The following is a 24243-nucleotide window of genomic DNA, read 5'->3' as shown; positions in this document are numbered from 1 at the left end:
TGCCCTGGCACCCCAATGGTGGAACAAGCTCCCTCACGACGCCAGGACAGCGGAGTCACTCACCACCTTCCGGAGACATTTGAAACCCCACCTCTTTAAGGAATACCTGGGATAGGATAAAGGAATCCTTCTACCCCCCCAATTGTAAAGTGGTTATCCCACTGGCTATAGGGTGAACGCACCAATTTGTGAGTCGCTCTGGCTAAGAGCGTCTGCTAAATGACGTTAATGTGCCCTTGAGCAAGGCACTTAACCCTAATTGCTCCTGTAAGTCGCTCTGGATAAGAGCGTCTGCTAAATGACTAAAATGTAAATGTAAATGTACTAGTAGAGCAGAGACTGTACGTAAAGTAAAGAATCCTGCACATGCACAGAAGCTTTGGGACCTTTAGCTGTCGGGAAGAAGGGGTCCAGAAAAGTCTCATAATCGGATCATTATTTCCTGTCCAAAGTCTATTTCTCCTACCATTGGTATCTAACATGGAAATGTTACAGGCTATCTGAGAACATTATTTGCTGTCCAAAGTCTATTTCTCCTACCATTGGTGTCTAACATGGAAATGTTACAGGCTATCTGATAATGATTTCCTGTCCAAAGTCTATTTCTCCTACCATTGGTGTCTACGTGTCCACATGTGTTGTTGTGGTGCTGGAGAAGGGTCTTCAAAGGCTGAGGGTGGGACACACACTGCACACACTCCTCCAGGACAGAGGGGTCAGGTAGGAACCATGATGCCGTCTAATGGAAAGAGAATGGCTTTAAAAAATAGGCAACGTATCCATTTCTATTATAACATATGCACAAAACACATGTAGTAGACTTTAAGAAATGTGTCTTTAGGCACGTTTCACTCTGTTGTAACCATCTAGTTATCCACTTAATGAGAATGTGTCATTTTTCACAGATTACAACATTTGGTTTAGCCAACCTAAAACATACCAAGGTTTCCCTTGGTCTACCATTACTTGCGCATTTTTAAAAAAGGACAAATATCTTTGTACAGTGAATTTTAAAAACAACTTGTATGACAGTATACTGTTGAAGGTAATAAGATGTTAGCTTGGTACCTGATAAAGGTAATAAGATGTTAGCTTGGTACCTGATAAAGGTAATAAGATGTTAGCTTGGTACCTGCTGAAGGTAATAAGATGTTAGCTTGGTACCTGATAAAGGTAATAAGATGTTAGCTTGGTACCTGTTGAAGGGTTGGTGTTGGAAGCAGCTTCTCCAGCCTGGAGAGGAACTCCCACACCAGAGTCTGCAATGCTGAGTCATACTTGGGGCCAAATTCCTCTGGAAAAACGCTCTAGGAGACAAGCAGATAGAGGGTTTCAGTACTTTTTGATCTAACAACGAGTTTCACTTCCTTGTAAAAACCATTCACTCTTGGAGTTAACATCATCATCAAGGACTCTTGGAAGATTAGTCCGAATGAGGACTAAAAGAGATCCTAATAAAATAAAATCTAAATCATCATAATCAGCAGATCCTTAGTTACAACACTGACCTGAAAGAAGTGTTCCTTCTCAACTGGGTCTTCCAGCAGAGTTTGAATCAGCTTCAGGAAGTTCGACTCTGACGCTTCCACCTCTGGATCAGAAATCTACAGCAAGTATGGATAGCTCAGTCAATAAATGAAACTAACCAGCAGAGTTACAAGTCTTGATCTGTCACTGAGAAGCACTAACCTCCTTGTCCCCATGAGTGATGATACAGGTCTTCATCCTGTTCAGGTGTGGCTGGATGGTCTCAGGGTTGGCTAGGTGATCAGAGCGACACAACTGCAGAACCAGCTGAATGAGTAAAAGTTAGACTGGTGGGTGGGCCAACGAAAAACTGAAACAGTGTACTGACATCAGGAGATGAGAGTTGAGTAACTCTGGAGACTCCTTCATCTCCACTCATCAGCACCATCTCTCACCTGTGCTCGAAGCCCCATGATGAGTTGGACTCTCTCCCTGTAACTCATCATATCAGGGACCATCTCCAACACAGTGGTGACAAACTCCTCCACCAACCCGTAGTCCATGATGTCTCTCTGCTGAACAACTTGCCATAGAGCTGCAGACACCAGCCGCAGTGGAGGGATCAGGAGACGCAGAGATGATAGAGGAAGAGGGGGACCTACAGTAGGCATACATTAAGTTAGCTGGATAACAGAGATGATAGGGGGACCTACTGTAGGCACAAATTCAGTTAGCTGGATAACAGAGATGACAGGGGGAGAGGGGGACCTACAGTAGGCATAAATTAAGTTAGCTGGATAACAGAGATGATAGGGGGACCTACAGTAGGCACAAATTAAGTTAGCTGGATAACAGAGATGATAGGGGGACCTACTGTAGGTACAAATTCAGTTAGCTGGATAACAGAGATGACAGGGGGAGAAAGCCCTCAATGGCGCTGCCAAAGCTGTCACAGAAGCCATTGTGGCACAGATTCGATCTACCTCTGTGGGGACAACTGAGAACCCTGGGCCATGTTCAGTACGAAAACGTTGCAGATAGAAATGCCATGACTAGAGCTGACGTGATTCCTTATTCTATTTACCAGAGAGGTACAGTACCAGTCAAAAGTTTGGACACACCTACTCATTCAAGGGTTTTTCTTTATTTTTACTATTTTCTACATTGTAGAATAATAGTGAAGACATCAAAACTATGAAATAACACATATGGAATTATGTAGTAACCAAAAAAGTGTTGAACAAATCTAAATATATTTGAGATTCTTCAAACTCTTGGCATTCTCTCAACCAGCTTCATGAGGTAGTCACCTGGAATGCATTTCAATTAACAGGTGTGCCTTGTTAAATGTAAATTTGTGGAATGCCTTTCCTTCTTAATGCGTTTGAGTCAATCAGTTGTGTTGAGACAAGGTAGGGGTGGTTAACAGAAGATAGCCCTATTTGGTAAAAGACCAAGTCCATATTATGGCAAGGACAGCTCAAATAAGCAAAGAGAAACGACAGTCCATCATTACTTTAAGACATGAAGATCAGTCAATCCGGAAAATTTCAAGAACTTTTAACGTTTCTTCAAGTGCAGTCGCAAAAACCATCATGCGCTATGATGAAAATGGCTCTCATGAGGACCGCCACAGGAAAGGAAGACCCAGAGTTACCTCTGCTGTAGAGGATAAGTTCATTAGAGTTAACTGCACCTCAGATTGCAGCCCAAATAAATGCTTCACAGAGTTCAAGTAACAGACACATCTCAACATCAACTGTTCAGAGGAGACTGCGTGAATCAGGCCTTCATGGTCGAATTGCTGCAAAGAAACCATTACTAAAGGACACCAATAAGAAGAAGAGACTTGCTTGGGCCAAGAAACACGAGCAATGGACATTAGATCAGTGGAGTCCAAATTTGAGATTTTTGGTTGCAACTGCCGTGCCTTTGTGAGAAGCAGAGTAGGTAAACAGATGATCTTCGCATGTGTGGTTCCCACAGTGAAGCATGGAGGAGGAGGTGTAATGGTGCTTTGCTAGTGACACTGTCAGTGATTTATTTAGAATTCAAGGCACACTTAACCAGCATGGCTACCACAGCATTCTGCAGAGATACACCATCCCATCTGGTTTGGCCTTAGTGGGACTATCATTTGTTTTTCAACAGGACAATGACCCACCACACCTCCAGGCTGTGTAAGGGCTATTTCTTATTTTAATTTTTTTTTAATTTAGGGGGGTAGATCAGCTTTAATATTGCAGATAGTTTGTTACTTCCGTCAATGTAATTGTCTGCATCACTTCCAATCCCCCATATGTTTTTTCTCTCGCATACACATATATATATATATACACTCTGCGGTCCAACTCATCCCAAACCATCTCAATTTGGTTGAGATCGGGGGATTGTGGAGGCCAGGTCATCTGATGCAGCACTCCATCACTCTCCTTGGTCTTGGTATATTTAAAAAAAGGATATGTATATATTTGTATGTATATGTATTTATATGTGTGTATATATATGTGTGTGTATATATATATATATATATACATATATATATATATATATACACACATATATATACACACATATAAATACATATACATACAAATATATACATATCCTTTTTTTAAATATACCAAGACCAAGGAGAGTGATGGAGTGCTGCATCAGATGACCTGGCCTCCACAATCCCCCGATCTCAACCAAATTGAGATGGTTTGGGATGAGTTGGACCGCAGAGTGAAGGAAAAGCAGCCAACAAGTGCTCAGCATATGTGGGAACTCCGTCAAGATTGCTGGAAAAGCTTTCCTCGTGAAGCTGGTTGAGAGAATGCCAAGAGTGTACAAAGCTGTCATCAAGGCAAAGGGTGGCTACTTTGAAGAATCTCAAATATAAAATATATTTTGATTTGTTTAACACTTTTTTGGTTACTATGTGATTCCATATGTGTTATTTCATAGTTTTGATGTCTTCACTATTATTCTACAATGTAGAAAATAGTCAAAATAAATGAAAACCCTTGAATGAGTAGGTGTGTCCAAACTTTTGACTGGTACTGTATGTTTGTTCTACATCATACATTTCTATCTGAACGTTGGCCAACAGTATGTCCTGCTGAACGCAGCCCTGGTCCCAGCCAATGTGTTTGAAAGGGAGGTGCTTTAAGTAGCCTACACAGCGGATATATGTCGCTACGGCTCCGTTTACATCATAAACGCAGCCATAGAGGTCAGGGATGTATTCTTTAGTCGAAAACCGTAGCAAAACGTTTTGTAGCAGAAGCCATTTACTCCAAACGGAAAACGTTTTGCAACGAAACGAGAGTTTCTATTGGACAAAATGTATAGGTCCCTCCCCTTTTGGTTCCGTTTGCTCCTATAGCCCTAAACTAATTCAGATAACTAATTCAGATTGGTGGAAATGTGATTTATATGCCCCTAAATATTACAGACTCGTGAGATTATTTGCTTTACACTTCAAACCCTCAAAGAACGTGCCACCAAAATGTAAACAATGGAGCTTGTGCATCACCTTTTCACAGACAAAATTATACAGCAAATGTATGCCAAGTCTCGACAAGGAATTAGTTTCTATGAGAGTAACATTACTAACCGTCTCTCGTCAAAGCTTCCATTTGCAACTCTGTATTTCGTTTGCCCCTATATAGCGTTGTGCATCTCTGGCATTGAGCAGGACGTGGGTGTAAACACCGCAAATAAAGAACCTTTGTCGTAAAAAGGTCGTAAACACTGGTCTCTGTTCATTCATTGGCTGAAACGTCGTAACCACATTGCACTGGAACAGTACTGAGCACAAGGAAAGGACAGGGCAGACGGGATATGCGGATGGATAATGAACGGGTCACATTTCCATCAGAAATGTTCAGAACATTGTGCCCTCCTGGGCAGTTTTAATAGGATTTTTTTTTCAAAATGATTTATTTTTGTCACACATATTTACTGAACAAATCAAATCCAATTTTATTGGCCACATGCGCCGAATACAACAGGTGCAGACATTACAGTGAAATGCTTACTTACAAGCCCTTAACCAACAGTGCATTTATTTTAAATAAAAAAGTAAAATAAAACAACAACAAAAAAGTGTTGAGAAAAAAAGAGCAGAAGTAAAATAAAATAACAGTAGGGAGGCTATATATACAGGGGGGTACCGGTGCAGAGTCAATGTGCGGGGGCACCGGCTAGATGAGGTAGTTGAAGTAATATGTACATGTGGGTAGAGTTAAAGTGACTATGCATAAATAATTAACAGAGTAGCAGCAGCGTAAAAAGATGGGGTGGGGGGGCAGTGCAAATAGTCCGGGTAGCCATGATTAGCTGTTCAGGAGTCTTATGGCTTGGGGGTAGAAGCTGTTGAGAAGTCTTTTGGACCTAGACTTGGCACTCTGGTACCGCTTGCCGTGCGGTAGCAGAGAGAACAGTCTATGACTAGGGTGGCTGGAGTCTTTGACAATTTTGAGGGCCTTCCTCTGACACCGCCTGGTATAGAGGTCCTGGATGGCAGGAAGCTTGGCCCCAGTGATGTACTGGGCCATACGCACTACCCTCTGTAGTGCCTTGCGGTCGGAGGCCAAGCAGTTACCATACCAGGCGGTGATGCAACCAGTCAGGATGCTCTCGATGGTGCAGCTGTATAATTTTTTGAGGATCTGAGGACCCATGCCAAATCTTTTCAGTCTCCTGAGGGGGAATAGGCTTTGTCGTGCCCAATTCACGACTGTCTTGGTGTGTTTAGACCATGATAGTTCGTTGGTGATGTGGACACCAAGGAACTTGAAGCTCTCAACCTGTTCCACTACAGCCCTGTCGATGAGAATGGGGGCGTGCTCAGACCTCTTTTTTTTCCTGTAGTCCACAATCATCTCCTTTGTCTTGGTCACGTTGAGGGAGAGGTTGTTATCCTGGCACCACACGGCCAGGTCTCTGACCTCCTCCCTATAGGCTGTCTCATCGTTGTCGGTGATCAGGCCTACCACTGTTGTGTCGTCAGCAAACTTAATGATGGTGTTGGAGTCGTGCCTGGCCATGCAGTCATGGGTGAACAGGGAGTACAGGAGGGGACTGAGCACGCACCCCTGAGGGGCCCCCGTGTTGAGGATCAGTGTGGCAGATGTGTTGTTACCACCTGGGGGCGGCCCGTCAGGAAGTCCAGGATCCAGTTGCAGAGGGAGGTGTTTAGTCCCAGGATCCTTAGCTTAGTGATGAGCTTTGAGGGCACTATGGTGTTGAATGCTGAGCTGTAGTCAATGAATAGCATTCTCACGTAGGTGTTCCTCTTGTCCAGGTGGGAAAGGGCAGTGTGGAGTGCAATAGAGATTGCATCATCTGTGGTTCTGTTGGGGCGATATGCAAATTGGAGTGGGTCTAGGGTTTCTGGGATAATGGTGTTGATGTGAGCCATGACCAGCCTTTCAAAACACTTCATGGCTACAGACGTCAGTGCTACGGGTCGGTAGTCATTTAGGCAGGTTATCTTAGAGTCCTTGGGCACGGGGACTATGGTGGTCTGCTTGGAACATGTTGGTATTACAGACTCAGTCAGGGACATGTTGAAAATGTCAGTGAAGACACTTGCCAGTTGGTCAGCACATGCTCGGATTACACGTCCTGGTAATCCGTCTGGCCCTGCGGCCTTGTGAATGTTGACCTGCTTAAAAGTCTTACTCACATCGGCTACGGAGAGCGTGATCACATAGTCATCCGGAACAGCTGGTGCTCTCATGCATGCTTCAGTGTTGCTTGCCTCGAAGCGAGCATTGAAGTGGTTTAGCTCGTCTGGAAGTCTTGTGTCACTGGGCAGCTCGCGGCTGTGCTTCCCTTTGTAGTCTGTAATAGTTTTCAAGCCCTGCCACATCCGATGAGCGTCAGAGCCGGTGTAGTACGATCAATCTTAGTCCTGTATTGACTCTTTGCCTGTTTGATGGTTCATGTTCCATTCCTGATACACACAGAAAACTGTTGAGCGTGAAAAACCCAGCAACGTTGCAGTTCTTGACACAAACCGGTGCGCCTGTATTAGTCCTGTATTGACTCTTTGCCTGTTTGATGGTTCGTCGGAGGGCATAGCGGGATTTCTTATAAGCGTCCGGGTTAGAGTCCCGCTCCTTGAAAGCGGCAGCTCTACCCTTTAGCTCAGTGCGGATGTTTCCTGAAATCCATGGCTTCTGGTTGGGGTACGTACGGTCACTGTGGGGACAACATCATTGATGCACTTATTGATGAAGCCAGTGACTGATGTGGTGTACTCCTCAATGCTATCTGAAGAATCCCGGAACATGTTCCAGTCTGTGCTAGCAAAACAGTCCTGTAGCTTAGCATCTGCGTCATCTGACCACTTTTTTATTAACCGAGTCACTGGTGCTTCCTGCTTTAGTTTTTGCTTATAAGCAGGAATCAGGAGGATAGAGTTATGGTCAGATTTGCCAAATGGAGGGCGAGGGAGAGCTTTGTATGCGTCTCTGTGTGTGGAGTAAAGGTGGTCTAGAGTTTTTTTTTCCTCTGGTTGCACATTTAACATTTTGGTAGAAATTAGGTAGAACGGATGTTTGGGAAAAAAGGCTGACAGATTGTGTCTTTCACAACAATTCATTCTACTATGTTGTGTGTAATGTTTATGGGGCAAAGTCGATCTGTGGACATTCATTACTAGATAGTAACACATGAGCATTATGAAACACAATATTTTATTTTTAACCCTTATTTTAAAAGTTGGCTGAGAACACATTCTCATTTACAGCATCGACCTGGGGAATAGTTACAGGGGAGAGGAATGAGATAATTGAAACCTGGGGATGATTAGATGGCCATGATGGTCAGATTGGGAATTTAGCCAGGACACCAGGGTTAACACCCCTACTCTTACGATAAGTGCCATGGGATCTTTAGTGACCACAGAGAGTCAGGACACCCGTTTAACGTCCCATCCAAAAGACGGCACCCTACACATGGCAATGTCCCTAATCACTGCCCTGGGGCATTGGGATATAATTTTTAGACCAAAGGAAAGAGTGCCTCCTACTGGCCCTCCAACACCACCACCACTTCCAGACACATCTGGTCTCCCATCCAGGACCAACCCTGCTTAGCTTCAAAGACAAGCCAGCAGTGGGATGCAGGGTGGTATGAAAGACAAGCCTGCGGTGGGATGCAGGGTGGTATGAAAGACAAGCCAGCGGTGGGATGCAGGGTGGTATGAAAGACAAGCCAGCGGTGGGATGCAGGGTGGGATGAAAGACAAGCCGGCGGTGGGATGCAGGGTGGTATGAAAGACAAGCCAGCAGTGGGATGCAGGGTGGTATGCTGCTGGCAACATAAACCATAAAGCTTCCTACATCCTTTACATGTCTTATCTAAACAGCAACACCAACAGGCATAAGCTTTCTATCATAACATTCTTAATTATGTCACATCTAGAAGTGAACCCAGCTCTATGCTTCTCTTATAACAAAATGGAGGGGTGACAAAACGTATATTTGTTTACATTCAAAATGCGTATTGGCTACTTATGCAGATTGTAAAGGATATTGACGATGGGTTGCTGTACAATGCTGACAAGAAACCCCTCAAAAAACTAGAAAAAACAACAACATTTTCCAGTGGTGGAAAAAATACTCAATTGTCATACTTGAGTAAAAGTTAAGATACCTTAACAGAATATGACTCAAGTAAAAGTCACCAGTAAAATACTACTTGAGTAAAAGTCTATAAGTATTTGGTTTTAAATACTTCAGTATCAAAAGTAAATGTAATTGCGAAAATATACTTAAATATCAAAAGTTAAAGTATAAATCATTTGAAATTCAAATCAAATTTTATTGGTCACATACACGTGTTTAGCAGATGTTACTGCCGTTGTAGCGAAATGCTTGTGTTTCTAGCTCCGACATTCCTTATATTAAGCAAACCAGACGGCACCATTTTCTTTTCTTTTTTTAAATTTACGGATTAAAACACTCAGACATCATTTACAAACGAAGCATGTGTGTTTAGTGAGTCCGCCAGATCAGAGGCAGTAGGGATGACCAGGGATGTTCTCTTGATAAGTGCGTGAATTGGACCATTTTCCTGTCCTGCTAAGCCTTCAAAATGTAACAAGTACTTTTGGGTGTCAGGGAAAATGTACGGAGTAAAAAGCACATTATTTTCTTTAGGAATGTTGTGAAGTAAAAGTTGTAAACGATATAAATAGTAAAGTACAGATCCCCCCCCACCCCACTTTTGCCCTCAGAACAGCCTCAATTCTTTGTTGCATGGACTCTACAAGGTTTCGAAAGCGTTCCACAGGGATGCTGGGCCCATGTTGACTCCAATGCTTCCCACAGTTGTGTCAAGTTGGCTGGATGTGGACCATTCCTGATACACACGGAAAACTGTTGAGCGTGAAAACCCCAGCAACATTGCAGTTCTTGACACAAACCGGTGCGCCTGCCACCTACTACCATACCCTGTTCAAAGGCACTTAAATCTTTGTCTTTCCCATTCACCCTCTGAATGGCACACATACACAATCCATGTCTCAATTGTCTCAAGGCTTAAAGATCCTTCTTTAACCTTTCTCCTCACCATCATCTACACTGATTATAGTGGATTTAACAAGTGACATCAATAAGGGATCATAGCTTTCATCTACAGTACCAGTCAAAAGTTTGGACACACCTACTCATTCAAGGGTTTTTCTTTATTTTTAACATTTTCTACATTGTGAAGACATCAAAACTATGAAATAACACATATGGAATCATGTAGTAACTAAAAAAGTGGTTAAACAAATCAAAATATATTTTAAATTTGAGATTCTTCAAAGTAGCCACCCTTTGCCTTGATGACAGCTTTGCACACTCTTGGCATTCTCTCAACCAGCTTCATGAGGTAGTCACCTGGAATGCATTTCAATTAACAGGTGTGCCTTGCTAAAAGTTAATTTGTGGAATTTCTTTCCTTCTTAATGCGTTTGAGCCAATCAGTTGTGTTGTGACAAGGTAGGGGTGGTATACAGAAGATAGCCCTATTTGGTAAAAGACCAAGTCCATACTATGGCAAGAACAGCTCAAATAAGCAAAGAGAAACGACAGTCCATCATTACTTTAAGACATGAAGGTCAGTCAATCCGGAAAATGCAAGAACTTTGAACGTTTCTTAAAGTGCAGTCGCAAAAACCATCAAGCGCTATGATGAAACTGGCTCTCATGTCGACCACCACAGGAAAGGAAGACCCAGAGTTACCTCTGCTGCAGAAGATAAGTTCATTCGAGTTAACTGCACCTCAGATTGCAGCCCAAATAAATGCTTCACAGAGTTAAAGTAACAGACACATCTCAACTGTTCAGAAGAGACTACGTGAATCAGGCCTTCATTTTATTTTATTTTTTTACATTATTTAGCAGACGCTCTTATCCAGAGCGACTTACAGGAGCAATTAGGGTTAAGTGCCTTGCTCAAGGGCACATCGACAGATTTTTCACCTAGTTGGCTTGGGGATTAGAACCAGCGACCTTTCGGTTACTGGCACAACGCTCTTAACCACTAAACTACCTGCCGCCCCATGGTCGAATTGCTGCAAAGAAACCACTACTAAAGGACACCAATAAGAAGAAGCGACTTGCTTGGGCCAAGAAACACGAGCAATGGACATTAGACCTGTTAAAATCTGTACTTTGGTCTGAAGAGTCCAAATTTGAGATTTTTGGTTACAACCGGCGTGTCTTTGTGAGAATCAGAGTAGGTGAACGGATGATCTCCACATTTGTGGTTCCCACTGTGAAGCATGGAGAAGGAGGCGTGATGGTGTGGGGGTGCTTTGCTGGTGACACTGTCTGTGATTTGTTTAGAATTCAAGGCACACTTAACCAGCATGGCTACCGCAGCTTTCTGCAGCGATATGCCATCCCATCTGGTTTGCGCTTAGTGGGACTATCATTTGTTTTTCAACAGGACAATGACCCACCACACCTCCAGGCTGTGTAAGGCTTATTTGATGAAGAAGGAGAGTGATGGATTGCTGCATCAGATGACCTGGCCTCCACAATCACCCGACCTCAACCCAATTGAGATGGTTTGGGATGAGTTGGACTGCAGAGTGAAGGAAAAGCAGCCAACAAGTGCTCAGCATATATGGGAACTTCTTCAAGACTTTTGGAAAAGCATTCCAGGTGAAGCTGGTTGAGAGAATGCCAAGAGTGTACAAAGCTGTCATCAAGGCAAAGGGTGGCTATATTGAAGAATCTCACATTTAAAATATATTTAAACACCTTTTTGGTTACTACATGATTCCATATGTGTTATTTCATAGTTGTGATGTCTTCACTATTATTCTACAATGTAGAAAATAGTAAAAATAAAGAAAAATCCTTGAATGAGTAGATGTGTCCAAACTTTTGACTGGTACTGTATGTCATGGAAAGAGCAGGTGTTCTTAATGTTATGTATACATAGTGTATACAGTGCATTCGGAAAGTATTCAGACCCCTTCCCTTTTTCCACATTTTGTTACGTTACAGCCTTATTCTAAAATGGATTAAATTGTTTTTCCCCCTCATCAATCTACACACAATACCCCATAATGCACATTTATTACAAATAAAAAACGGAAATATCACATTTACATAAGTATTCAGACCCTTTACTCAGTACTTTGTTGAAGCACCTTTGGCAGCGATTACAGCCTTGAGTCTTCTTGGGTATGATGCTACAAGCTTGGCACACCTGTATTTGGGCAGTTTCTCCCATTCTTCTCTGCAGATCCACTCAAGCTCTGTCAGGTTGGATGGTGAGCGTCGCTGCACAGCTATTTTCAGGTCTCTCCAGAGATGTTAGATCGGGTTCAAGTCCGGGCTCTGGCTGGGCGACTCAAGGACATTCAGAGACTTGTCCCGAAGCCACTCCTGTGTTGTCTTGGCTGTGTGCTTAAGGTCATTGTCCTGTTGGAAGGTGAACCTTCGCCCCAGTCTGAGGTCCTGAGCGCTCTGCAGCAGGTTTTCATCAAGTATCTCTCTGTACTTTGCTCCGTTCATCTTTCCCTCAATCATGACAGCATGATGCTGCCACCACCATGCTTCACCATAGGGATGGTGCCAGGTTTCCTCCAGATATGACGCTTGGCATTCAGGCCAAAGAGTTCAATCTTGGTTTCATCAGACCAGAGAATCTTGTTGTCATGGTCTGAGAGTCCTTTAGGTGTCTTTTGGCAAACTCCAGGCGGGCTGTCATGTGCCTTTTACTGAGGAGGGGCTTCCGTCTGGCCACTCTACCATAAAGGCCTGATTGGTGGAGTGCTGCAGAGATGGTTGTCCTTCTGGAAGGTTCTCCCATCTCCACAGAGGAACTCTGGAGCTCTATCAGAGTGACCACGCTGTAACATAACAAAATGTGGAAAAAGGGAAGGGGTCTGAATACTTTCCGAATGCACTGTATACATATAAACAAAAACAATATCTAAAGAAATCCTCTCTCTCATACACACCCTAGAGTAATTTTACAGCATTTCTCTTTCTCAGATCTTAAACATGTTCAAATCTTAATAATTTTCTGGACCAATATATATAAAAACTATATCTGAAGAAATCCACACACACACTCCTAGAGTATATTATACAGTACAGTGTTCAAATCCAATGCACGTCAATGGAGAGTGAGGCTTGCTACAAATTCTATGTTTATTGTCACACACCGGATAGGTGCAGTGAAATGTGTTGTGTTACAGGGTCATAGTAGTACAGCACCCCTGGAGCAAATTAGGGTTAAGTGCCTTGCTCAAGGGCACGTTGACCGACTTTTCACCTTGTTAGCTTTGGTATTCAAACCAGTGACCTTTCGGTTACTGGCCTAAAGCTCTAACCCAAGGGGGGGGGGGGCAAAGTACAGCCCACGGGCCATATCTGGCCCGCCGGGCACTTCAATCCGGCCCGTGAGCCATTTTTAAAATGTATTAAATATGATTATATTCGGGTTACGATTTTTGGCCTAACATTACTCATTCCATGATATACAGTGGGGAAAAAAAGTATTTAGTCAGCCACCAATTGTGCAAGTTCTCCCACTTAAAAAGATGAGAGAGGCCTGTAATTTTCATCACAGGTACACGTCAACTATGACAGACAAAATGATCATCCAAATGCACTCTAGCAATCTTCAGACGGGCCTGGACATGTACTAGCTTAAGCAGGGGGACACGTCTGGCACTGCAGGATTTGAGTCCCTGGCGGCGTAGTGTGTTACTGATGGTAGGCTTTGTTACTTTGATCCCAGCTCTCTGCAGGTCATTCACTAGGTCCCCCCGTGTGGTTCTGGGATTTTTGCTCACCGTTCTTCTGATCATTTTGACCCCACGGGGTGAGATCTTGCGTGGAGCCCCAGATCGAGGGAGATTATCAGTGGTCTTGTATGTCTTCCATTTCCTAATAATTGCTCCCACATTTGATTTCTTCAAACCAAGCTGCCTACCTATTGCAGATTCAGTCTTCCCAGCCTGGTGCAGCTCTTCCCAGCTCTTTGGTCTTGGCCATAGTGGAGTTTGGAGTGTGACTGTTTGAGGTTGTGGACAGGTGTCTTTTATACTGATAACAAGTTCAAACAGGTGCCATTAATACAGGTAACGAGTGGAGGACAGAAGAGCCTCTTAAAGAAGAAGTTACAGGTCTGTGAGAGCCAGAAATCTTGCTTGTTTGTAGGTGACCAAATACTTATTTTCCACCATAATTTGCTAATAAATTCATTAAAAATCCTACAATGTGATTTTCTGGATTTTTTTTCTCATTTTGTCTGTCATAGTTGACGTGTACCTATGACGAAAATTACAGGCCTCTCTCATATTTTTAAGTGGGAGAACTTGCACAATTGGTGGCTGACTAAATACTTTTTTCCCCACTGTATATACAACCTCCAATAGATGGCGTTGTAGCCTAGCAGCTCGCTCTGTATTTGGGCCTACAGTCAGATTCAGAATGCGCTCAGTCATCATAGCCATTTCATTGCTTGACGACTTTTGACGTGAAAAATGAGTGCTGAGAAAATGAGAAAAGTGGACTCTGAACGTCGTATGTTTAAAGAAGAATGGACAGCAAAATACTTTTTTACTAATATTGGACATAAGGCTGTATGTCTGATATGCCAAGAAAGTGTTGCCGTTTTTAAGGACTATAATCTCAATCATCATTTTTCAAGCAAGCATGCTAACTACGCTAGGCAAAGAAGGCCTCAAAACTTGCCACAAACTTAAAAGCCCAACAAAAATACATTTACTAACCGGTGCTCTACTCAAGACTCCGTAACTAAGGCAAGCTACGTAGTAGCACATAAAATCGCAAAGCATAGCAAGCCTTTTGCTGAAGGGGAGTTTGTGAAAGAGTGTATGGTGGAGACTGCTGGTATACTTTGTCCTGAGAGTAAAAGCCAATTCGAGAAAATTAGCTTATCGCGCAGAACCATCACCAGGCGTGTGGAAGTGATAGGTGAGGAGCTAATCTCCGAGTTGAAGAAAAAAGCAAATGGCTTCGATCTTTTTTCTATAGCACTGGATGAGAGTGCTGACATCAGAGACACCGCTCAACTTTACATGTTTGTCAGAGAAATAAATGAGAACTTTGAAATAACAGAGGAACTTCTTGCGATGGAATCAACGATGGGAACAACCAGGGGCTCTGACTTATATGACAAGGGTGTCTGCCTGCTTGGAAAAAATTAATCTACCGTGGAGCAAACTGACAAACGTCACAACAGATGGATCACCTAATCTAAACGGTAAAAACATTGGCCTACTAAAAAGATTACAAGACAAAGTAAAAGAAGAAAGCCCTAAGGAGGAATTGATATTTCTTCACTGTATTATTCATCAGGAAGCCCTGTGTAAAAGTGTGTTAAAGCTGGAAAATGTTGTAAAAGTGGTTGTAAAACTTGTCAACTTTATACGGGCAAGGGGGCTTAACCACTGTCAGTTCATTCAGCTGCTCAATGACACAGAGGCAGAGCACCAGGACTTGTTGTACCATTCAAATGTGCGCTGGCTAAGCCTGGGAAAAGTATTTCGCTGTGTGTGGGAACTGAGAGGGGAGATAGGTATGTTCCTTGATACGGTCGGTAAAGCTGACGACTTCTCTGAGTTGAAAGACACAGACTGGCTGGGCGACTTTGCTTTCGGTGTGGACATATTGGGGCATCTGAACGATCTAAATGTGAAACTGCAGGAAAATTGTGTTTTTGTGCATGAACTGTATTCCAACGTGAAAGCATTCAAGGCCAAACTTATGTTGTTCTCCAGACAAATGAGCAGTTGGTCTCTCGCTCATTTTCCGACACTGGCCGCACTGAACGCGCCCACATCGCAGAGGCGCACTGAGACATACAGTAGCACTTTGATCGACCTGCATGCTGAGTTTTCCCACCGCTTCTCAGACTTCACCAAGATTGAGACTGAGCTGGAGATTGTATCATGCCCCCTGTCTTTCGACAGTGAGAAAGCAGCACCAGACACGCAATTGGAGCTCGACATCCAATGTGACAGTGCTTTGAAGGAGAAGTACAAAACAGCAACAATAGACCAGTTCTATGGCTCACTGAATGAAACAAAGTTTCCAAACATTAAAAACCACATCCAAAGGATGCTTGTTTTATTCGGGTCCACATATGTGTGTGAACAAACGCTCTCAGTCATGAATTACAACAAATCCCGTCACAGGTCAAATTTAACAAATGACCACTTGTCAGCTGTTCTGAGAATTTCTACATCAAAGATGACACTAGACTTTGATGCCCTTGCCAAGAGAGGTGACTAGACCCATTGTTCACATTAAGACTCAAATAACCGTGACTGGGGTAAGCAAGGATTATGCTTTTTCATGGTGATGGTTATGCAGTGAGAATGATCCAGCAATGCACTTGGATACAGGTAATAACTAATCAGTCAGATTTGGGCTGAGGTGACTGGATGACTGTAATGTATGGCTCACAATGGAGATGTTAATTGTCCTTAATATGCTTTCAAAAACAGACCATTCCAAATGAAACGGATGCTCTTACCATATGTTTCACTCAAACTTTAGAATAGTTTTATAATATATATATCTATTTTTAAGTTAGCATATTGTGACTGTAAGTTTGATTGTACTTTACAAGGGTAGAGATGCAGGATATGTGTGTGTGTGTGTGTTTGACTGTGTCTGTGATGTTATAAATTATATCAATTTTGTGAAAAATGTGTTCACAAAAAACAAGGGTAGAGATGGTACAAGGGTAGAATTGTTCTGCAAGCATATGTACACCTACAGTACACTAGTAGTTACGTGTCAATGTGAAAATGAATAAAGACTTCACATGTTTTGTCACGCATATTGTATGTGGCCCTTCACTTGGTTTCAAAAACTCAATGTGGCCCTTGAGCCAAGAGGTTTGCCCACCCCCGGTCTAAGTATTCATTAGTAGGAATCTGACTAATGAATACACGCCTGGTCTAGAGACCTTCCCTGTCTCTTGTCCACACTCCAGTCCACACAGAAAAATAAATGACATGGCAAAATAGGCATCATGGACAGGACGGGTCAGGTTCAGAACATTGCGACACAAACAACTCTCCCAACAAATCACAAGGCAGACATGGCAGAATGTTGCGATTCGAACCCAAAGTTTGCAGGCAAAACCTTGGCAGTGTTTTTAGTGAAGGTAGTTGATGCAAACTAGCCACTTCCGAAATGCACACATTTAAAATAACCTATGTGATCTCCATCTTGTTAACTACTATTTTGTATTTTATTCAAGCCTATAAGGTAGTTCCTCTAGACCAGCCAAACTCAACTGGCGGACCGCGGTCCGGGTCCGTACCCAGAGAAGGGTAAATCCGGACCAGACAACATCGCATTGTGTTATATAAAAGTCAATACATTATTTTTAGACAGCTTTTTAAAAATCCACCGGGCGCAGCGGCCTCTTTAACTCAGCAAACTCTATTTCTCACGCTCTCTCTCTCTCTCTCTCGAAGCAACGCACACCTCTACTAGTGCCCTGTCTAATCCAATCGCGTGGTTATATGCAAATACAAGAAACCGCGTCTTACCCAATCACATTAATCCAAATATCCTCCGCGGAACCTTGGGACAAGCAGGCAGAAAGAAACAGAAAGATTTGACCGCGGTTCAACTGTAAATATCACAGATAGAAGGAGCTTAGTTACTAGTATCTTTGTTAAAATGGCTTGTTCCTAAAAAAAAAGTTGACTCTGAAACCGTATATTCAAAGACGAAAGGACGGAACAGTATTTATTCATTCTCCCTGCAACTATCACAAAACCAATGTGCCTGATATGCAGTGAGTCCGTAGCTCTTGTGAAAAGTGCCAATGTTAAGCGCCATTATGACACCAGGTATAGTAAATTAGATCAGACGTATTTCCCTGAACACAGAGGTGAGAACAAACAAGATTAACCAACTCAAATCCCGATATGAGAGGTCCACCAAAGTCCTTGTCAATTCCCTGACAGCCCAACAACGTGCAATGGAGTGTTCACTGAGGATAGCATGGGTTTTGGGAAAACACAAAAAAACATTTTCAGACGCTGAGATGGCAAAAGTATGCATGCGTGAAGTTGCTGACACCTTGCTTGAAGGTAAACAAAAATATGAGCTCAGGGAAAAGATCAAACAGATCCATCCCACTGTCAGATTCCACAGCAATGAGGAGAACTGAAATATTAGCTTAAGATTTAACTTAATAATATAATAATAATAATATGCCATTTAGCAGACGCTTTTATCCAAAGCGAGAACAACTTGATGAGGCCATTCAGAATGCACCATGCATTTCATTAGCTGTGGATGAATCAACAGATAACACTGATAATGCCCAGCTTCTGGTGTTTGTCAGATTTTATAATGAAACAAAGAAGGAATTCTGTGAGGAGCTGTTGGGCTTAACAAATCTAGAAGCATAAACACAGGGAGAGGATATCCATGAGGCCATCAAAGGGATGCTGACAAAAAGGGGGATAGATCTGAAGTCAGTGGTCTCCATCACCACAGATGGAGCTCCAGCCCATGATAGGACAGATGGAGCTCCAGCCCATGATAGGACAGATGGAGCTCCAGCCATGATAGGACAGATGGAGCTCCAGCCATGATAGGACAGATGGAGCTCCAGCCCATGATAGGACAGATGGAGCTCCAGCCCATGATAGGACAGATGGAGCTCCAGCCCATGATAGGAAGAGGGAGGGGACTGGCTGCACGTTTGAAAGAGGACCACCTTGACCTGACATCTTACCGCTGCATCATCCATCAGTCTGGGAAAAGAGTATTCTGGCGTCATTACAACAATGATGAAACTGATCAACTTTTTGAGAGCAACATCATCCCTTCAACACCGTCTGCTACGAGACATTCTGACAGAGGCCAGTGCCATGTTTTGATGACTTACTACTGCACAACAATGTCAGATGGCTCAGCAAAGGCAGGGGTTTTGGAACACTTTTGGACCATTCAGGAGGAAATCAAAGCTTTCTTATCAGAGCAAAAGAGTGACAAGGCAACTCAGTTTTCTGTTTTTGGAAGATGAGGAGAAGATGGAAACAGTTGCATTTTCGACAGACATGACATCACACCTTAATCAACTGAATGTTAAGCTGCAGGGACGGGACAACACAGTGTGTGTTATGATAACAGCAGTCCGGGCTTGTCTGAAATGATCTCCAGGGAGAACTTCCCCAATCTCCTGGTGCAAACGCAGGGAGGTAAAGATGTTCCCAACCAGGTTGATTTCATCCAGAAGCTGATGGAGAACTTCAAGGCTCGCTTTGATGACTTCACTGTTGGAAGAGAACTGCTGCTGCTCATCCAGAACCCCTTCTTGGTCACAAATGTGACAAAGTTGTCAGAAGAAGCAAAACAGATCTTCAGATGGGTAGATGTTGCATCACTGCTAATGGAGTTGATCGAGCTGCAAGAAAATGTGTCTTTGAAGGAGCAGGCTGGTGATTGTAACGCTGTCACTTTCTGGGGAAAGATGGTGCCTGCAGCTGATGTCCCTGTTCTCAAGAAATTGGCGCTAGACATCCTGACCATGTTTGGATCCACATACAGCTGTGAATCAGCCTTCTCTACAATGAACTTTATTAAAAAACAAATACCGCACCAGCTTCACCAATGAACACCTGCACCAGTGTCTCAGAGATGCTCTCACACCATTTTTGCCAAAGTTCAAAGCATTGGCAGGAGACAGAAAGTGTAATTTCTCTCATTAATACAGGGCAAGGCCCAGAGGGACATATACGTGACTATTGCATGGCCCACAGTGACGTTCTGTGCATTCAAGATTATTATTTTTGTTCAACTCTCCTATTAAAAAAAAGATATATATATATATATATTCAAGGCCCATGTACAATGGTTCACAGTGCACATTTTGCATAGACAATTATGCAACCACTTTTGTTCTTCAGCTACGTTGATGCAATGTTGCACCTGTTTACATTCGAAAGTTGTAATTCATTCAAATTCTTAGTCTCATTTAATGTATATTTTATATAACAACATGTTTCCTAAGTCATAGATGACTGTGTTTGTTACTACGCTGTACCACAGCGCCGATAAAGGACGATATCCATCCGGACCTTTGCCACCTAGGACATTTGTGTCACTGGACCTTCTCAAATAGTAGTTGAGTACCCCTGCTCTATACCAAAAGAGAGTCCATCATTGAGACCAGATCCTGGGCCTTTTCTCGTTTGGGCAAAAGTCCGTCCTGGAAACCGATCGATGAGTGTGTCAATTCGTTAGTAGGCATACGGAAGACGGTCCTCCTTTTGGAGTTTTGATATCTTTGAATTAGCTGTTGTATTGTCAGAGGAGATCAGCATGCTACTTATCCTTTTATCTATAAAATGTCGTGCACAACTAACTAAATTTGTTCGAATCACTTTACAGATTTATTTTTGGGATCCACCCCATTTCATACAAGCGCATTTTCATCCACATTCACTCTCCTTGATTACCTTTAACCTTTTGTTAAAGGAGGCGAGAGGACAGAGAGAGAACGCACGAGTTGAGCAAATTTAATTGCGGAAAAAGGCCCTAGTCACTGGGAGAATTTCAAACGGACTCCCATTTAAACACATTTACATTCACATATTTACAGAAAAATCCCGCAACAAATATCCTTTAAGTGCAGATAGAAAATAGGATGACAAAAATATGGAGAGAGAGAGCTCAGTGCTTCAGATGTCCTGAGTGACATTCCATCATAGGGACAATGACTTGCTTTGCGATAGAAACAACAGCAATGTGGGTTTTACATGTTTTTATTGATACCAACATAAAGCTGAAATGACTGAAATGTAAACGGGCGCATTTTGAGAAAAGTTACAAATGGGCAATGCATAGACAATATAAATAAGTGAAATCCATGTTTTTGTGGACCATATGAACCCACTTCCCTACCTCCTCCCACAATCCCAAATCCTGAGGTTGTTCACACAAGGGAGAAGGCGCACACACAAGGGAGAAAGCTTATCATTGCCACATATGTTGCAAAGCCTTCGACTGTAATTACAAACTAGACAGGCATGTGAAGAGTCACACAGGGGAGAAACCTTGAAGATATAATTCTAACTGACAAATTGTAGTGGATTGGTAAGTGCTCTCCAGAGCACTGTTTACACACCTTTTTCTATTTTGGGAATAGCTTTTACACCAAGCGTTGTTTACATAAGTGTTTTATGCTACTTGCTGCCCATCAACTCGATAGGTGTTCATTCTTCTTTTTGGCCACTACATTAGATGGGATCCCTCAGAAAGCTCATGGTGCTGCTCTCGTGGTGTCCATGTGCTTTCTGAGGGATCCCATCTGAGTAAAGCATTTGCCACAGATGTTGCAAAAATGTGGTGATTTAGATCAGAAGCTGCTACAAAGCGTTTTCCACACGCAGGTCACACATCTGAGTCCTGACTTTTCATGGTAGCATTTGCCACAATCACTACAGCAATGTGATTTCTTTCCTTTGTGAGTCCTCATATGGGCATCCAGGTATCCCTTGCTGTTGAAGCATTTGCCACGTTCATGGCAGCAAAAAGGTTTCTCCCCTGTGTGAGTCATCATATGCGTGGTTAGACGTTGCTTTACTTTGTAGCACTTGCCACATTCATTGCAGCAATATGGTTTCTTTCCTGTTGGTTTCTTTCCTGTGTGAGTCATCATATGACTGTCCAGGTACTTCTTGGTTTTGAAGCATTTGCCACATTCATGGCAGCAATAGGTATTCTCTTTAGAGTGAGTTAACTGGTGGCGTTTTAGAACATTAGAATACATAAAGGATTTCTCACATATAGGGCATTTAAATGATTTCTACCCTGTGTGAATCCTTATATGCCCTGTTAGACTGGGTTTTTCTCTGAAGCGTTTGCCACATTCATTGCAGCAATATGGTTTTTCCCCTGTGTGATTCTTCATATGACTGACCAATAGGTTACGCACTCTGAAGGATTTGCCACATTCTTTACATGGATGGTTTCTCCCCTGTGTGAATTCTCAGATGACTTTTGAAATCGCTTACCCTGAAAAAGCATTTACTGCACACAGGACATTTGTGTGATTTCTCCGTGTGATACTTCATATGAACGACCAGCAATCTCATACATCTGAAAGATTTGCCACATTCTTTACACTGATATGGTTTCTCTGTGTGCATTCTCTGATGCTTATCCAAACTGCTAATGCTAATAAAGGATTCACTGCACACAGGACACTTGTGTGGTTTTTCCCTTGTGTGAATCTTCGGATGAACGGCCAGGTGTCTCTCGGCAATAAAGGATTTGCCACATTCTTTGCACTGGAATGGTTTCTCCTCAGTGTGATATCTTTTTATATGAATTTTTATTGGAACTGAGAAAGATTTATTGCACACGGGACAACTGAACGGTTTCTCCCCTGTGTGACTCCTCATATGCCTGTCTAGTTTGTAATTACAGTCAAAGGCTTTGCAACATATTTGGCAATGATAAGCTTTCTCCCTTGTGTGTGCGCCTTCTCCCTTGGGTGAATTCTCTGATGTCTTATTAGAAGGCTTGATAGTTTAAAACATTTACTGCACACGGAACACCTGAATGATTTCTCCTCTCTGTGAAATTTCTGGTGTTTTTTTAAATGTATTGCTCTGATAAAGCCCATACTGCACACACAACACATGTGAAGCTTCTTCCCTGTGTGAGTCCTCAATGGTGCTTTCAGCTCACTGGTTGTCTTAGCCTTTGTGCAGATATAAGAACTTTGTCCTTTCTTTGCCAGTGTCTTTAATCTTAATAGTAGTTCTTCACTCTCCTCCACATCAAGAGTTACAATGATTTCACTCTTTACTGCAGAACAGTCTGGATTTACTGCAGAGAGAAGCGGAGAGTCACGGGTCAGTTCTGATACTCTGTAGTCCTCTCCATCAGGTTCTGTTTTGATCACTTCAGTTGGGTTGGTGGGTAGAGAGTCCATGTTGCTGTCCTGATCACATTCACTTTCCACACAGGGAGAGGTAAAGATGAACTCTACAACCTCTGTGGTACCAGATTCGCATCTTTGGAACTGCTCTTCCTCCTGAATGGTCCTGAGCTCCTGTTCCTCTGTAATCGGTGTGGGCTCTGGGTCCTCCTGCACCAGACTGGGGCTCCCCTCCTGCTCACAGTGCTGCTCTTCCTCCTGAATGGTCCTGAGCTCCTGTTCCTCTGTAATCGGTGTGGGCTTTGGGTCCTCCTGCCCCAGACTGGGGCTCCCCTCCTGCTCACAGTGCTGCTGTGGGCTCTGGGTCCTCCTGCCCCAGACTGGGGCTCCCCTCCTGCTCACAGTGCTGCTGTGGGCTCTGGGTCCTCCTGCCCCAGACTGGGGCTCCCCTCCTGCTCACAGTGCTGCTGTGGGCTCTGGGTCCCTCCTGCCCCAGGCTGGGGCTCCCCCTCCTGCTCACAGTGCTGCTGTGGGCTCTGGGTCCTCCTGCCCCAGACTGGGGCTCCCCTCCTGCTCACAGTGCTGCTGTGGGCTCTGGGTCCTCCTGCCCCAGACTGGGGCTCCCCTCCTGCTCACAGTGCTGCTGTGGGCTCTGGGTCCTCCTGCCCCAGACTGGGGCTCCCCTCCTGCTCACAGTGCTGCTGTGGGCTCTGGGTCCTCCTGCCCCAGACTGGGGCTCCCCTCCTGCTCACAGTGCTGCCGCTCAGGGGGAACCTCCTCTTCAGGGAGAGTTGGCTGCAGGGGGTCTGAAGAGATTGAAACAAACACATTCACATGACTCTATGCCCTGCTGAGATTAAAGGCCCGTGCAAACCACCAAGAATGCCATGCAGTCAAACGAGGGAGAAAGTTAAATTTACTTTAAAAAGGTCCAATGCAGCTGTTTATATTTCAATATCAAATCATTTCTGGGTAGCAATTAAATACCTTACTGTGATTATTATTTACCATTTTTAATTGAAAACAAACAAAATGTGCTTCTTAGCAAAGAGCAAATAGCTTTCCAAATAGCTCTTACACTAAATGGGCATTATAATCATTTTCACAATATTTATTCCAACCTCATTGTGTGGAAATATATATTAAACACAGAAAAATCACGTTTGTGACCGAACTGGGCCTTTAACGTCTAAACACAGACTCTGTCTACTACTATTACTAGTACGACTAATCCTAGACTACTAGGGCTGCGTTCATACAGGCAGACCAATTCTGATGTTTTTTTTTTTTTTACAGATTTGTTGTTGTTGTTGTTGCATTTTAGCTAACCCTATCCCTTTTTCTAACCGTAACCTAATTATCCTAACCTGC

At 43.2% G+C, this 24243-nt stretch overlaps 1 protein-coding gene across 1 annotated transcript in view; it reads left to right on the top strand.

The window, feature by feature from the left end:
* Positions 1-324: 324 nt before the first annotated feature.
* The window catches only part of LOC121580601 (tetratricopeptide repeat protein 19, mitochondrial), a 36648-nt gene continuing 12729 nt past the window's right edge, over positions 325-24243 (top strand). Inside the window, exon 1 of the mRNA XM_041895572.2 lies at positions 325-720. Within this exon, the coding sequence (XP_041751506.1) occupies positions 581-720 (140 nt within the window). The 5' untranslated portion in view covers positions 325-580. The remainder of the gene's footprint in view (positions 721-24243) is intronic.

Source organism: Coregonus clupeaformis, chromosome 14, assembly GCF_020615455.1.
Source record: "Coregonus clupeaformis isolate EN_2021a chromosome 14, ASM2061545v1, whole genome shotgun sequence".
Taxonomy (NCBI): Eukaryota; Metazoa; Chordata; class Actinopteri; order Salmoniformes; family Salmonidae; genus Coregonus; species Coregonus clupeaformis.
Note: the sequence above shows the minus strand (reverse complement) of the source record. Positions and strands in the feature narration are given on the sequence as shown.